General features: G+C 42.5%; 1 protein-coding gene across 1 annotated transcript; it reads right to left on the reverse strand.

Annotated features, from left to right (window-relative positions):
- Nucleotides 1-4,031: 4,031 nt before the first annotated feature.
- Nucleotides 4,032-6,051, reverse strand: LOC120106202 (xyloglucan endotransglucosylase/hydrolase protein 22-like). The gene is made up of 3 exons (XM_039119113.1): nucleotides 5,746-6,051; nucleotides 5,447-5,640; nucleotides 4,032-4,581 (listed from the first exon to the last, which is right to left on the reverse strand). The coding sequence occupies exons 1-3, from the start codon at nucleotides 6,007-6,009 to the stop codon at nucleotides 4,197-4,199; spliced, it is 843 nt and encodes a 280-aa protein (XP_038975041.1). The 5' UTR covers nucleotides 6,010-6,051; the 3' UTR covers nucleotides 4,032-4,196.
- Nucleotides 6,052-12,103: the final 6,052 nt, after the last annotated feature.

Here is a 12,103-nt window from a genome sequence, read left to right on the forward strand (position 1 = left end):
ACCGAGGGTAACACAGCCATAACCTCTCAAACCTGAAAGGGCAATGAAAAGGAATGGGTCTATCAGTACTCACCAGTATCGGACAGTGATCTGAAGCTATCTGCGAAAGGTGTTTGACATGATAGTCTGGGAACTCCTGAATCCAGCCAGCCGTGGCAAAAGCCCTGTCAAGCCTCTCCCACACTCTAGCCGGACCCTGTTGATTGTTGCACCATGTGAATCTGGGCCCTGTGAAACCCAGATCTATCAGCCCATTTGTAGAAATAAACTCCTGAAATTCCTTCACCTTCCTCTGATATGAGAATTGCCTCCCACCCATCTTCTCCTGTGGATCGTCTATACAGTTAAAATCTCCTGCAATCAACACTGGGTGCCCCTGATCCACCAACTTGGAAGCCTCCTCCCACAATGTCCTCCGAGCCCTAAAGTCAGTACTAGCATATACAGCTCCAAAAATCCATGGCCTCCCCTCCCCTTCTGATATCACCATAATCACTTCCTGGCTACTGACATTAAAGATGTCCACATTACCACAATCTAATTTCCAAGTTACAATAATACCTCCCGACAACCCCTGAGATTCCACAGCATAGAATCCCCAAGATCGCGGAAGTGCCCTCCTAGCTCTCACAATACTCCTCCCGGCTAATCGGGCCTCAGATAAAACACAGATATCAGGGTTGTGCACCTGCACCAACCTCCGAAAAGCCGGGGCGAAAGAAGGTTTCCGGCCCCCCAACAATTCCAAAGGATTAGCTTCATTGACAACCAGGTTCATTTGCCCTGCTCTCCCTCCCAGAGCCGACCCCACTGTCCACATTCACTCCTTCCTTGGGAATTGGCTCAGCGACATCCCTTTGCACCGCTGCCAAGACCTGAGACAAAACTTGGTTGTGGGCACTGTGTCCCCGTGCCAAATGGCACACAGAGTCCACAGTAGTCCCACCTTCCTCCCTACCGCAGCTGCCTTTCAAGCCGGCACCACCCACTGCTTGAAAGGCCGTCTCCAGACCTTCCGGCTGTTGCACCGCCCCTGCCGTCGCCTCCACCGCCGACCAGACTGCCGAGAGGTCCCCAACCGAGGTGGCACGGGAGAGCCTCCAGCCGGCAGGTCGTCCGCCGCTAGCTTCCCGCCCACCGCCGGCCGCCACCGCTGCCCTAGGAGGTCGGGAACACATCGGTACCGTCGGCGGAGGTGAACTCCGGCTCCTCCGGTACCCTCCCACCACTGGTCTCCGAAAACCCATGGCCGGCCAGACGCCTCCTGCTGGGCACACAAAGTCGGCACACCGATCCCTTTTAGACGGGCTGCGGGCGCGCTTCAGCGGACTCAAACCCGGTCCGCGCCCCGAATCCGTCTTGGGTAAGCCTCGGTTAATGGAGGCCGGCCCATCGCCAGGCCCACCTGACCCCGGCTTTGAACTAAGCGGCCCAAAGCCTGTGTTCTCCGCCCGCCCACCCATAGGGGAGTTGGGCCGCGAAGTGCCCTGGATACCGGCCCGATCTCCTGCATGCGGGCCCCGATCAGCCAACTCCGGGATGCTGGTCAACTCGGACAACGCGCCAAACACATTCCCGGGTTGACTCACCCCTCCTCCCGAGTTGCCATTGGAGCATTCCCCTTTGTCCTTGTCCGGTGACTTCCGCCGTGCCACCTTGGACGGCTTCTGCCATCCATCCAGGTCCACCGGAGAGCCAGAGGGGATCGTCTCCCCACCCACCGAAGAAGCCTCCGCACGGATGGGCGTACCCACTGGTTTGGGACCGCCCTCCACCGCCATCTGCATCCTTGGTTTCTCACTCCCTTTCCCAGTCCACGCTTGCCGGACTCTATGGGTAACCATCCACGGCCCGTACCCCGGGGTCTCCGAAGGGCCGTTCCCACTGACCCCTCCCTGTGAGGAGACTTCCGAAGTTCGATTCTCCTCCATCACTGCCTTACCACACCTTTCCCTGGAATCTCGATCGGTTTAGACACACATGAACCTTCCCCATGGCCCACTCTGCCACACCGGCAGCACGGATTTGGAAGGTTCTCAAAGATGAACGCTTGCCAAACCCTCTCTTCCATCCTCTGTGTCTTCCCCTTCACAAAGGTACCACCTCTCAAAGGATTTTTGAGGTCCACCTCGATCTTGACCCTAGCAAAGCCCAGTTTCTTGCCTTGCTCCGTTGCCTCATCCACCGCCAGCGGCCTACCAGCCTTCGCCGCCATCTGAAGAATGATGGACTTCTCCCAGAAATCCAGCGGCAGCCCGGGCATCCGAAGCCAGACAACCACCTTGCTCAACCCACCTACACCCGGAGTGAAGTTTGGCCTCTACCATTCCATGGCATGAAGCTGCCCTGCCACCATCCATGGCCCCCAACTCAGTGCCATCTCCCTGTGTTCCTCACAGGAAAACCGAACCACATAGAAGCCTTCCAGCAGTGGGAAGATCTCGGGGATATCAGAGAGCTTCAGAACCCGTCTAAGCTCCTTAACCACCCATTCGGCAGGGACGACCCTTCCCAGGCTCCGAATCAGCACTGCCGAATCCATCCATGGCTTCCTGGTCTCCTCCAGCTTATCCTCCTCAACTTCCACCACATCATCGTATCGCCTCTGCAACGCCTCCAGCTCCGCAGCAGGGATGCGAAGATTCGTCCAATGCGGCCGCATCGGGGCACCTCTAGCCACGCCGACCACGACGGCCCCTTCGCCCCTTCCCCCACGTGACTCCGATTGGGCCGGGTAGATACGCCGTCCACCGACCCAGTCTTCCTTCCCACCACCGGCTCCGCCATGTCTCCCGCCCTCCTACCGTTCGAGAAAATCCCCGTGAGACCACCCAAGGTCACACAAAGATTAAAGCACCCGCTCACCCCAATTTAGAACCACAATCTATCTAGTTCTCTTTAAGGATTAAAGGCATGTTGAGAATAATAAAGTGTGTGTGTGTGTCCTTGCAGGTTGCTATTGCATCAGGAGATGGGCATCACATTGAGAAGGTGAGAGAGGCTCAACTGGGGATTGATATGCCCAATGTTGTTTGTGTGGATGCTAAAGGGTTACCACTTAATGAGGACCACTTGCACCTGTCCACCGACGCACAAGTCTTGCTTGGCAATATGCTGGCCCAAGCATATATCAAGCACTTTCTGGCACCTTATAATTAGATGAGATACCAAGTCCAAATAAGGCTTACACCATTGGTTGTTGGTTGTTAATATTCCATTTGTTGGAATCTTGACCATACTATCGACTCGGCCTCGTATAACTCCAAATCTGATTTTATTCATATCCTATAGTTTAGTATGTTGCTTCATCATGATTAGTAGAGCACATGAAGAATTTGTGTTTAATCTTTTGATACCAATGCTGGTGGCTGTGTAAAGAAGAATCTATGTTAGAAATGGCCTGTCAATTAATGGATCAATGCATCCACCTTGCCGGCTATTAATTGCTGTCCACTAAAGAAAGGTGTCATGGGACGTTGATGGTTGATGTCTAGAGGCTAAGTTTGAAAGGAACTATAATTTCCATGATCAGGACATATGAGGTGCTGTTCTGAGTGCCCCACGCAAAGTAAGCAAAATTCAGACAAATTCTCTCTTCACCAATCTTATGTTTCCAGTAATGCTTGGCTATGGATGAGACATTGCTATCATTACGATCACTAGTTAAAGCAGAGAAAATGAGGAGCAGTGCTACCGGCCCAACAACCGTACCCAAACTTATCTCCTCAACTTCTTGCCACTGCGTTTGGAGGGTTAGATGGCTACGAGGTGCATACACTAGACACGAATCTCGTGCTGGGAAAATTAGATGGTTGATGTCAAATTTCATACTGCTATTTTCCAGAACAAGACAGTGGATTCGTATACATTACCACGGCATGAAATAGTTTCTGGGTTGTGCAAGCATTGCTCTGAAGATTGCTATTGCTATTTTGCATGACAAGACAACAGAAGGATCACATATCAGCTGCATAATATAAAAAAAAATCATTTGGTTTTGTGAAAACTGGTGGATGGATAAGAAGTGGAGAGAATAATTAAATAATTGAAAACATGCACATGTTATGAACTAGCCATTATTTTTTGATCATGTTACATCTTCACCCAGTGTCTTTCAACACAACCTCTCAACAGGATGCCCTCTCACATATTGGTAATGATGCAGCCATCATTAACCTCAATTAATTCTCTGCTAATTAAGTAGACGGAGAGCACTCAGGGGGGAAGCCTTGTGGGAAGCGTTTGGGGTCCTTGCAGTAGTCGTAGATCATGTACTTCTGGCGGACCCACTTGAGCTTCTGGGCCCCTGGAGAGTCCAGAGACTGGGCCCACCAGGTCCCCTTGGAGGCCGAGCACGTGGACTTCCCCCCGGCCCACACGCAGGCGTCGGCGCTGAAGCCCCGGTAGGAGGCCACGAAGGGGGCCTGGCTCCAGTCCGTCTTGACGCGCCCGCCCATGGTGGCCCAGTCGTCGGCGTTCCAGAGGCTGGAGTAGAGCCGCATCGGCTGGTTCTTGGGGTAGGGTACACCCTTCGCTTCCATGTTCCTAAACACTCTGATTGGTGTTCCATCCACGTAGAACCTGAAAAAATATGGGCCAAAAAATAGTCAAGATCTTGGATAAGACGGAGTGGCCACCGTTTTGTATCACCTTGGGAAGTTGGGATATAACTTTAATATCAGGTGGAAAAAAGAAAGTAATTTGGGAAAAAAAGAAAAAAAAAAGAAGCTAGAGATAAAAACCCAATAGATCACCACTTGATTCTTAAGTTAATCAACGGCCGACAATAGGCCAGGTCTGACGGGCACAATCGATTTACCATGTTTAGCCTGGTGAGCTGAGCGGTGATCTGATGGATGATCGATAGTAGTACTTGAGAGAGAATTATATAACACAGCTCTCACGAGAGAGTTTTCTAATAGTTTGTATTGTGAAAAAAATGATGGTCGATATTAACTATTATCATAAAAAATTAAATGAAAAGACATTAAAATGCTACTATTTTCATTCAAGCCTTTTCAATAGTGTATAGTTTCTTCAACTATCACAGATGTACAATTTTTTTAAAAAGAAAAAAAAAAGTCTTATGGGCGGAAGTCAAACAATTCTATCCATTTAAGACACAAACAATGGCTATAATGATGCTATTTTTATTGGTTATTATTCTAAACCTTGAATTAAAAATATGTGGAAGGGAAATAGGAATGTGTGTGCGGGTGTGTAATTTGAAACGCCTGGGGTCCAGCACATACTTCTATGGAGTTCTTTATTATTTTCTACTATTTGAATGTTTTTTTCCCTTTAACAGAACAAATACTGGTTGTTAGCAAAAATTATTTATATATATAAAAAGATCAGATGCTGGTTTATAAGAACAGATTTGGGACCCCCTCTTTCCATCAATTTTTTTTTTTAAAAAAAAAGCTATAAAGGGATGAAACTTAACAATATCTGCTGCGGATTCCAGAGAATGGAGTAGGTATGGAAATCCATCCTGGGATCAAACCACAGATGGAACTGCTGCTCCCTGTCCCCCTTCCCCTGTGTGTATATATTGGTGTGAAGCGTGTATGGCTGCCCACTAAGATTGCCGAGGAACTCGAAGTCAATCTCATCATGAGTCGATCCTTGCGAGGATAGCTATGCAAAAGAAACACCAACCAATCCATCAATATATATCAAAAACCAATCAAAAAAGTGGGCCATAAGTGAAGCTGAGTGTCGAATTCATTGAAGTCAAGTTACATATAAGGTGGTGACGGTGCCGGCGGAGTTTCCAGGGACAAGCTTCATCCTCATGTCCATCCTTGCAAACAAATACTCTTGTTTGGATTGGAATCCAGAGCCGGATGCCTTGTCGAGGGAGAGCTGAAGGAGGTTGCCGTTTTCCAATATTTTTCCCCTCCCACTACCCCATGTCAGGTCGACGTCGGCGAGGAAGTTCGCCGACGCGGCCACGACGAGGGTCGTGAGGATCAGGGAGGCGTGCAGTAGGGATGGTTCTCTCATGTTTCCAAGTCGTGGGAGTGGAAGCGGCGAAGACTTTGGCTTTCAGCAGAGAAAGATAAAGTGGTGCTTTGGAAGAGGGTGGAAGGAGGGGCTCTATATATAGGGGGAAAACTTTTTTTTTGGTGTATCTGGCTGCAGTGGTTTCGGAAAATATTTTTTTTTTTTGTAACGGATATTATATATGGACACCCAAAAAGATAAAAAAATAATATTTCAAAGCGCTCTAAACAGTTATTTCTTTGATCTACAAGACACTGCCAGAGTAATAGACCCCATACGAGACTATCCTGAAAGATATGGACTTTTTTTTTTTTGGTGAAAACGACATGTTATATAGCTCTTACATGACTATGGCCATCCAAGTTAAGAGAAAAAAATGATACACGCTAGAAGGGATAATATCTATCATGGTTCATGAAAAATTTTAGAATGCCGTGCAATAAAGGAGGCAGCTCAATCCACAGTCATGTTTGCCTTCCGATATATATATGCTGCTTGAAAAAACTATCTTTTTAATCAGTTTATGAATCTCACGAAATCAATAGGTGGCCAGAGAATAAAGTGGACCCTTATGTTGATTGGTCCTCCAGTTCTTTTTTAGCGTTTGGTTTGGCTACTCTAATTAATGTTAATCCACTACAATAAAGAGAATGCGACGTATCCTTCAATTGGGTCCAGGGGATGGCTATGATGGGAGAGTGGGCACGTACGGAGCCATTCCCCTCCAAAGCAGAGAGAGGGGGAAAAAAATATTCCAGAATGAGTTGAAAAGGCGGAGTTTTCTCAGAAGCAATGTAGGTTCTTAAGGCTATTATCACCAAACAGTGGTCCGGATGGTACTGCCTCCTGCCTCTTGAGGCGAGAAGCAAATTTGGGTTGTACAAGCAACTGAGATTCAAAAAATGTCTTTCATATCAAAACCAAATAACTTTACTTAGAGATTTAATGCACACATTTTTCTGATTTCATTATTGTACCCTTTGTTTTTGTGTAGATGGGAGGCAAGACTCAATTATTATTTCTCAGATACATACATCCGATAAATTAGCATATGGAAAATAAAAAAAGTCCAGATGGCAACAGATTCTCGTGATACTTAGCATTGGCTGATTATCTTTTCAAAAAATATGAAAATCTTCAAAAGAAATAGAATCTTTAAGTTGCCAAATATCATAAAAGGTATTGATCCATGCAGCAACCATGATAGAGTCCCCTTCTAAGATAATAATCGTAGGATGAAAATTATGAAATGCTATGACTCAACCTTCCTAAGCAACTTGTAACTCAATCTAGGGTACAGAACAATGAGGCGAATCCTTTAAAAATTTTAATTATTAGGGTTTTTTTCATGAATATTCTTCTAGAAATTTAAATTTACATGAATACTTTCTTAAAATTTATATTTATTTCTATATCCTCATAAAATACTGTTTTTGCACAAATATCCCTAATATAACGGTTCTTCTAACACCGCTAATAAAACCATATTTATTTTAATTAAAAATAAAATAAAATTTTGAAATTACTTTTTTATCCTCCATCGCGGTCGCTTATAAATATTTCTTTTTGCACATCTATCCATTAAAAATATTTTAGTTATTTTAATTAAAAAATTATTTTTTTAACAGCATTAGATAGCGTTGGTACGTATGCAAAAATAAAGATAAAAAAAGAGTAAAATAGCAAAACAAGTGTTTTACGAGAGTATACATGTAAATATCAATTTTGGGATAGGATTCATACAAAATTCGATATTTAAGAAGATATTTTTATAAAAAATCTTAATTATTATATAAAATTATTGGCGAGCAGTGAAGAGGCGAGCGAATGCACTAGATCTTCGATATTATTTACTGGAGAGGACAAACCAATGATGTTGCACATTAGCTCCCAAGCAGATCTAGCAAATAAATGGTCACAGATCATATGATTAATGTTTTCCTCAACATCAACAGAGAGGTCACAGCAGGCATGCTGTTGGTACAGCATACCCCTATGACTCAAAGGGTCACACTTTTTTGAAGCCATTATTTTGTATACACTTGCCACTTGTTTTGTATGTAGCCAGGTAATAAAGATAAATGGCTATAAAAAGAAGAGTCTTAAAAGTAAATATTTAGTCAACAAACATGAAAGTCGAAACATAAAGTTTAAGTTCAAGTCCTTTTCGGATCAAATATGAGTGAGATCTTGAATTGACTTCAATAATCAGTTTCATAATTTTGAAGAAAAAAACAAGAACATAACCCTCCTTTCTCTGATTTGGTTCCTTACTCGAATAGAAATTTGGTATAAAAATGTATTTTCAAATCAATTTTAAATCCATATATAAAGAAAGGGAAATTGAGGTCTGCCGTTTGGATTGACTACTATATTTCCTGGAGTCTTTGTAGATTTGTAATTTGATGCATGATACTTAATATCTATGATCATTTTATGTTTAATCCTTGGTTTGTGCATAATTAAGCGTGTAACAAAATAGATATAACTATGTGTTGAGGGGAAAAAAAAAACATACCTAATTGTGTATCTTGTCTAAACATAAAATGCTAATTATCCAAAGGATTAAACATAGGATGATGATTTAATAACTTAGATGCCTTTTTCTTTAAAAAAGGTGGTGCATTTGAGTTCTATTTGAACCCAATGCTAAACTAAGGTAGGTAATCCAGTCTATTGCACTGCTAATTGGGCAATTGCGTCTACATATAAAATTCTCAAGTACTTCCATTGTTAGCAATGTGCGTGCATCACGTTTTTAAATGCATTTTCAAGTACTTCTATTGGTTAGAAGGTATCTTTGTGGTTTTTTTAGTTTATAACTACTCAAGATCTTCTTGGTGAATAACCGATGTGAGACTAAATACATACTCACATAAATCTTCATATATTTCTTTCGTTCAAGTTCTGATATTTTCGTCAAGCTAAGAATTTAAATTTATTTAAATGTAATCACAAGCATCATAATCGATAAAAGGTCAAGTTCACTCTGATTTATTTTTTTAAAGACATTTTAGTCCTATATAACAACTTAAAACCTTTCCAATAAATAATCTAAATATATGTCCGTACGTAAGAATATTTAGATATACGCCATGCAGCAACCTTATTAGCTTGCAGTGTGGGAGACGTAATGTTCGTGTGGATTTGACTTGCAATGATTGGGATCTGGCTTGGCAAGAGATTTATTTCCTTCAAGTCTTTCGGTCTCAGCGATTAATATTGATATGGATGGTGTCATGTCGTACTCCAAGAAAGGATAGCTATCTAAAAGTGGACCAGAGCTTTATTACTGGCTCCAGCCTTTGCTGTGCTGTCTTTTTTGTCTCTAAGCTGCATTCCTTGTTCCATGGATGTGGATGGGTTTAATGCCAATGTTTTATCTGTGTATCATGAGTTAATATTGAAGAGGGGATACTTTAGAGCAGTTCCTTCTTCTATAATAACAAGATCCTTGGGACAAGAGCATACCAAATTGCCAATGTAGCTTAGAAGTTTTACATGGAACAAAGAGTGGAAATGATTTAGTAAATTCGCACTTTTCAACTAGGTACCATGCAGACTGTCATAGAAACACCATTAAGTAAATTTTCTCATCATTCATCACAAATGTTTCTTTCTTGTGTCCCCCAAACATGCTTGAATATAATCATGTGCTCTTTAACTAGTTTGGAGTGAAATAATGGATCCTTTTTTTTTTTGTAACTTTCTCTCATATGGTTAGATAGAAGGCATGTCGCAGTGGGATATCTCTATCTGGGGGCCTTGATGAGCTTAGATTACACCTGGTCAGTTTTGCTTGGCTCAGATATTTTTCCATTTTTATGTTAAAGAGCTAGTCCATAACGTCAATTCTCGACAGCTTTCATGTAGGAATTAGAGGCTTGCTCCAGGTCTTCGTACACAGCTCATCCTTCATCTCATCTCATCTCATCAGTTGTCAGTGATCTACAATGTATAACAGTGCACTTGCTTTTCATGGGGTACAGCATTGCCATTGCATTTATATAGGACTAAATTTTATCGATCCATCCAACAAAATTTGTCAAACTTCTTAAAAAAAATGCTTGAAATACTTAAAGACAATATTATTTTAATTAATGCACGCCTAATATTCTATTATTGCGAGTACATCATATGTGCTGGAGAACTTAAATTCTAAACTACTTGGGGCCCCATGCATGCATGCATGCATCATCTGGACCTGCACCAGGCAAATATAATGCATAGATAGTAGAAGCATTCTTGCAGTCTAATTAGAACTTTACCATCTATTTTTCTACGTAATATGGATAGATAAATATATCAAAATATATTGAAGTATATATATTTTTTAAAGTCTTCGCACAAAATCTTTTATGGAGGCCAGCATGCATTCTTCTGTGGGTCGAGGTTCTTCAAGCGTGCAAAGATAGGTTGGAATCCAGTCGCTGGCCGCTACAACTGGCCGGGGTTGTCATCTTCGACGAAGTTAATAGCGCATGAGCTGGAAACCAGAGAGGTAGCCATGGAGGCCAGGGTTCGCACGAGCGACGGATGCTAGCTTTTCGATGATGCAAATGAGAGCTTGCGTGTACGTCCCAAGGGCAATGATTCTATCCATGTCAGTTCCCCTGCGCACGAGTGTATTCCTCCATGCCAAGAATGAGTGCTACGTCTAACGATATAGACTCTCTGCGAGAGAGAAAGAGAGGGGACCTACTAATAATGGAGCTATACCTCCTCAAACAAATAATGGAGCTTATGTGGCCAGTTTTTGGATAGTATCTTATGGGTTGGGATAGAGAATTGCGGCACAATATTTTATTTTCTAATTTTATTAGGTGTATCTATACATGTCAGGTATGATTTAATTCGTTTAAGAAAAAAAATAAATAAATAATGGAGCTGTGACGTTGATGTGGCCACAATTGAGTGAGAAAAATGCCAAACATTTTTGGAATACAGGACACATTGAGATTCCTCTGGGAGGCCACATCATTGGGTGGTTATTTGGAGAGGAATTTACGGCCAAATACCTGCAATATTGTTTAGCATCATAGGTTTAGTGTGTGAGGGTAAAATTTAGGTTAGGGATAAAACTAGGTTTAATTTGAGCTTGGAGTTATAAGGAACATGAACTTTGACTTCTAAAATGAATTACTAATTTTTAACTTTTCGAGAATTTCTTCGCGGTGGCCATTCGCAATCCTCCTATGTGCCCTACTTTAGGCTAGGTTGAGTTGAGCTTAATGTTTCAAATCAAGGCTGAAATGACTCCACATGTTGTTAAATTAGTAAGGTTTTTAACGGGCATGTCTTGTCAAAGCCCAAAGATCAAATCTTTTGGCCCTCCAAAGCATTAATGTCACATCAGGTCTAAGATTGGAACTTAAGAAGCCAAAAACTAATTTGCGGTTAGGCTCTCGGTTATTTCTGTGGCGACAGATAAATGAGTTTTTTTTTTTTTTTTGCTTGTTCTAGCTTGAATAAAAACTTGCAAGGTTCATATTGGGCCTCAAGCCTGTTGTCATTAGACTAGGTTGTCAATAGGTTGGTTTTAGGCCCAAGGTTCAGAATTTGGACTTGGCCCAATCTAACTTGTCGACACAAGGGCATTTGCTGATGGTGAGAAGTGACTAATTTATCTGTTTTGATGATGATGGTGGTATGATCTCTATGGCCATGCCCCTTCATTTGTAAACAGGAAGTAGGGATTTGAATCTTGAGTGGTATTATCCTTCCAGCTGTTTGTCCCACGTAATTTTATTGCATTGGTTTTGGAGGTATACAGCCGAATCAACATTGCATAAGCATCCACGGACCATCGCAATGCTTTGTTTTAATCATATAAGGGTGGACTCTTTTCAATTCTTCAAAAAAAAAGTCTTAAAAAATAAAAATACAGATATAATAATATTTTAATTAGATCATCAATATATTAGATGTCTATATGATTTCTTAGATGACAATTACTGTAGAAACTTATGCTATAATTGTGTATAAGTACGGGGTGCTAGCTATAGGGCCAGGGTGGGTTCGAGATTCACTAATCCGGGAGTCGTACCTGTTATATTTCAGGTCTAACTTTCGTTCCTTACCTAGTGCATTAAAG

This window comes from Phoenix dactylifera, unplaced genomic scaffold, assembly GCF_009389715.1.
Source record: "Phoenix dactylifera cultivar Barhee BC4 unplaced genomic scaffold, palm_55x_up_171113_PBpolish2nd_filt_p 000490F, whole genome shotgun sequence".
Classification (NCBI taxonomy): Eukaryota; Viridiplantae; Streptophyta; class Magnoliopsida; order Arecales; family Arecaceae; genus Phoenix; species Phoenix dactylifera.

Excerpts from the sequence above, each read along its gene's own strand:
- LOC120106202 (XM_039119113.1), bottom strand. The coding sequence starts at position 6,009 with ATGAGAGAACCATCCCTACTGCACGCCTCCCTGATCCTCACGACCCTC. Across the intron at positions 5,641-5,745 it reads GCACCGTCACCACCTTATAT|CTATCCTCGCAAGGATCGAC; the intron begins GTAACTTGACTT and ends TCTTTTGCATAG. Across the intron at positions 4,582-5,446 it reads TGGAATCCGCAGCAGATATT|GTTCTACGTGGATGGAACAC; the intron begins GTTAAGTTTCAT and ends ATATTTTTTCAG.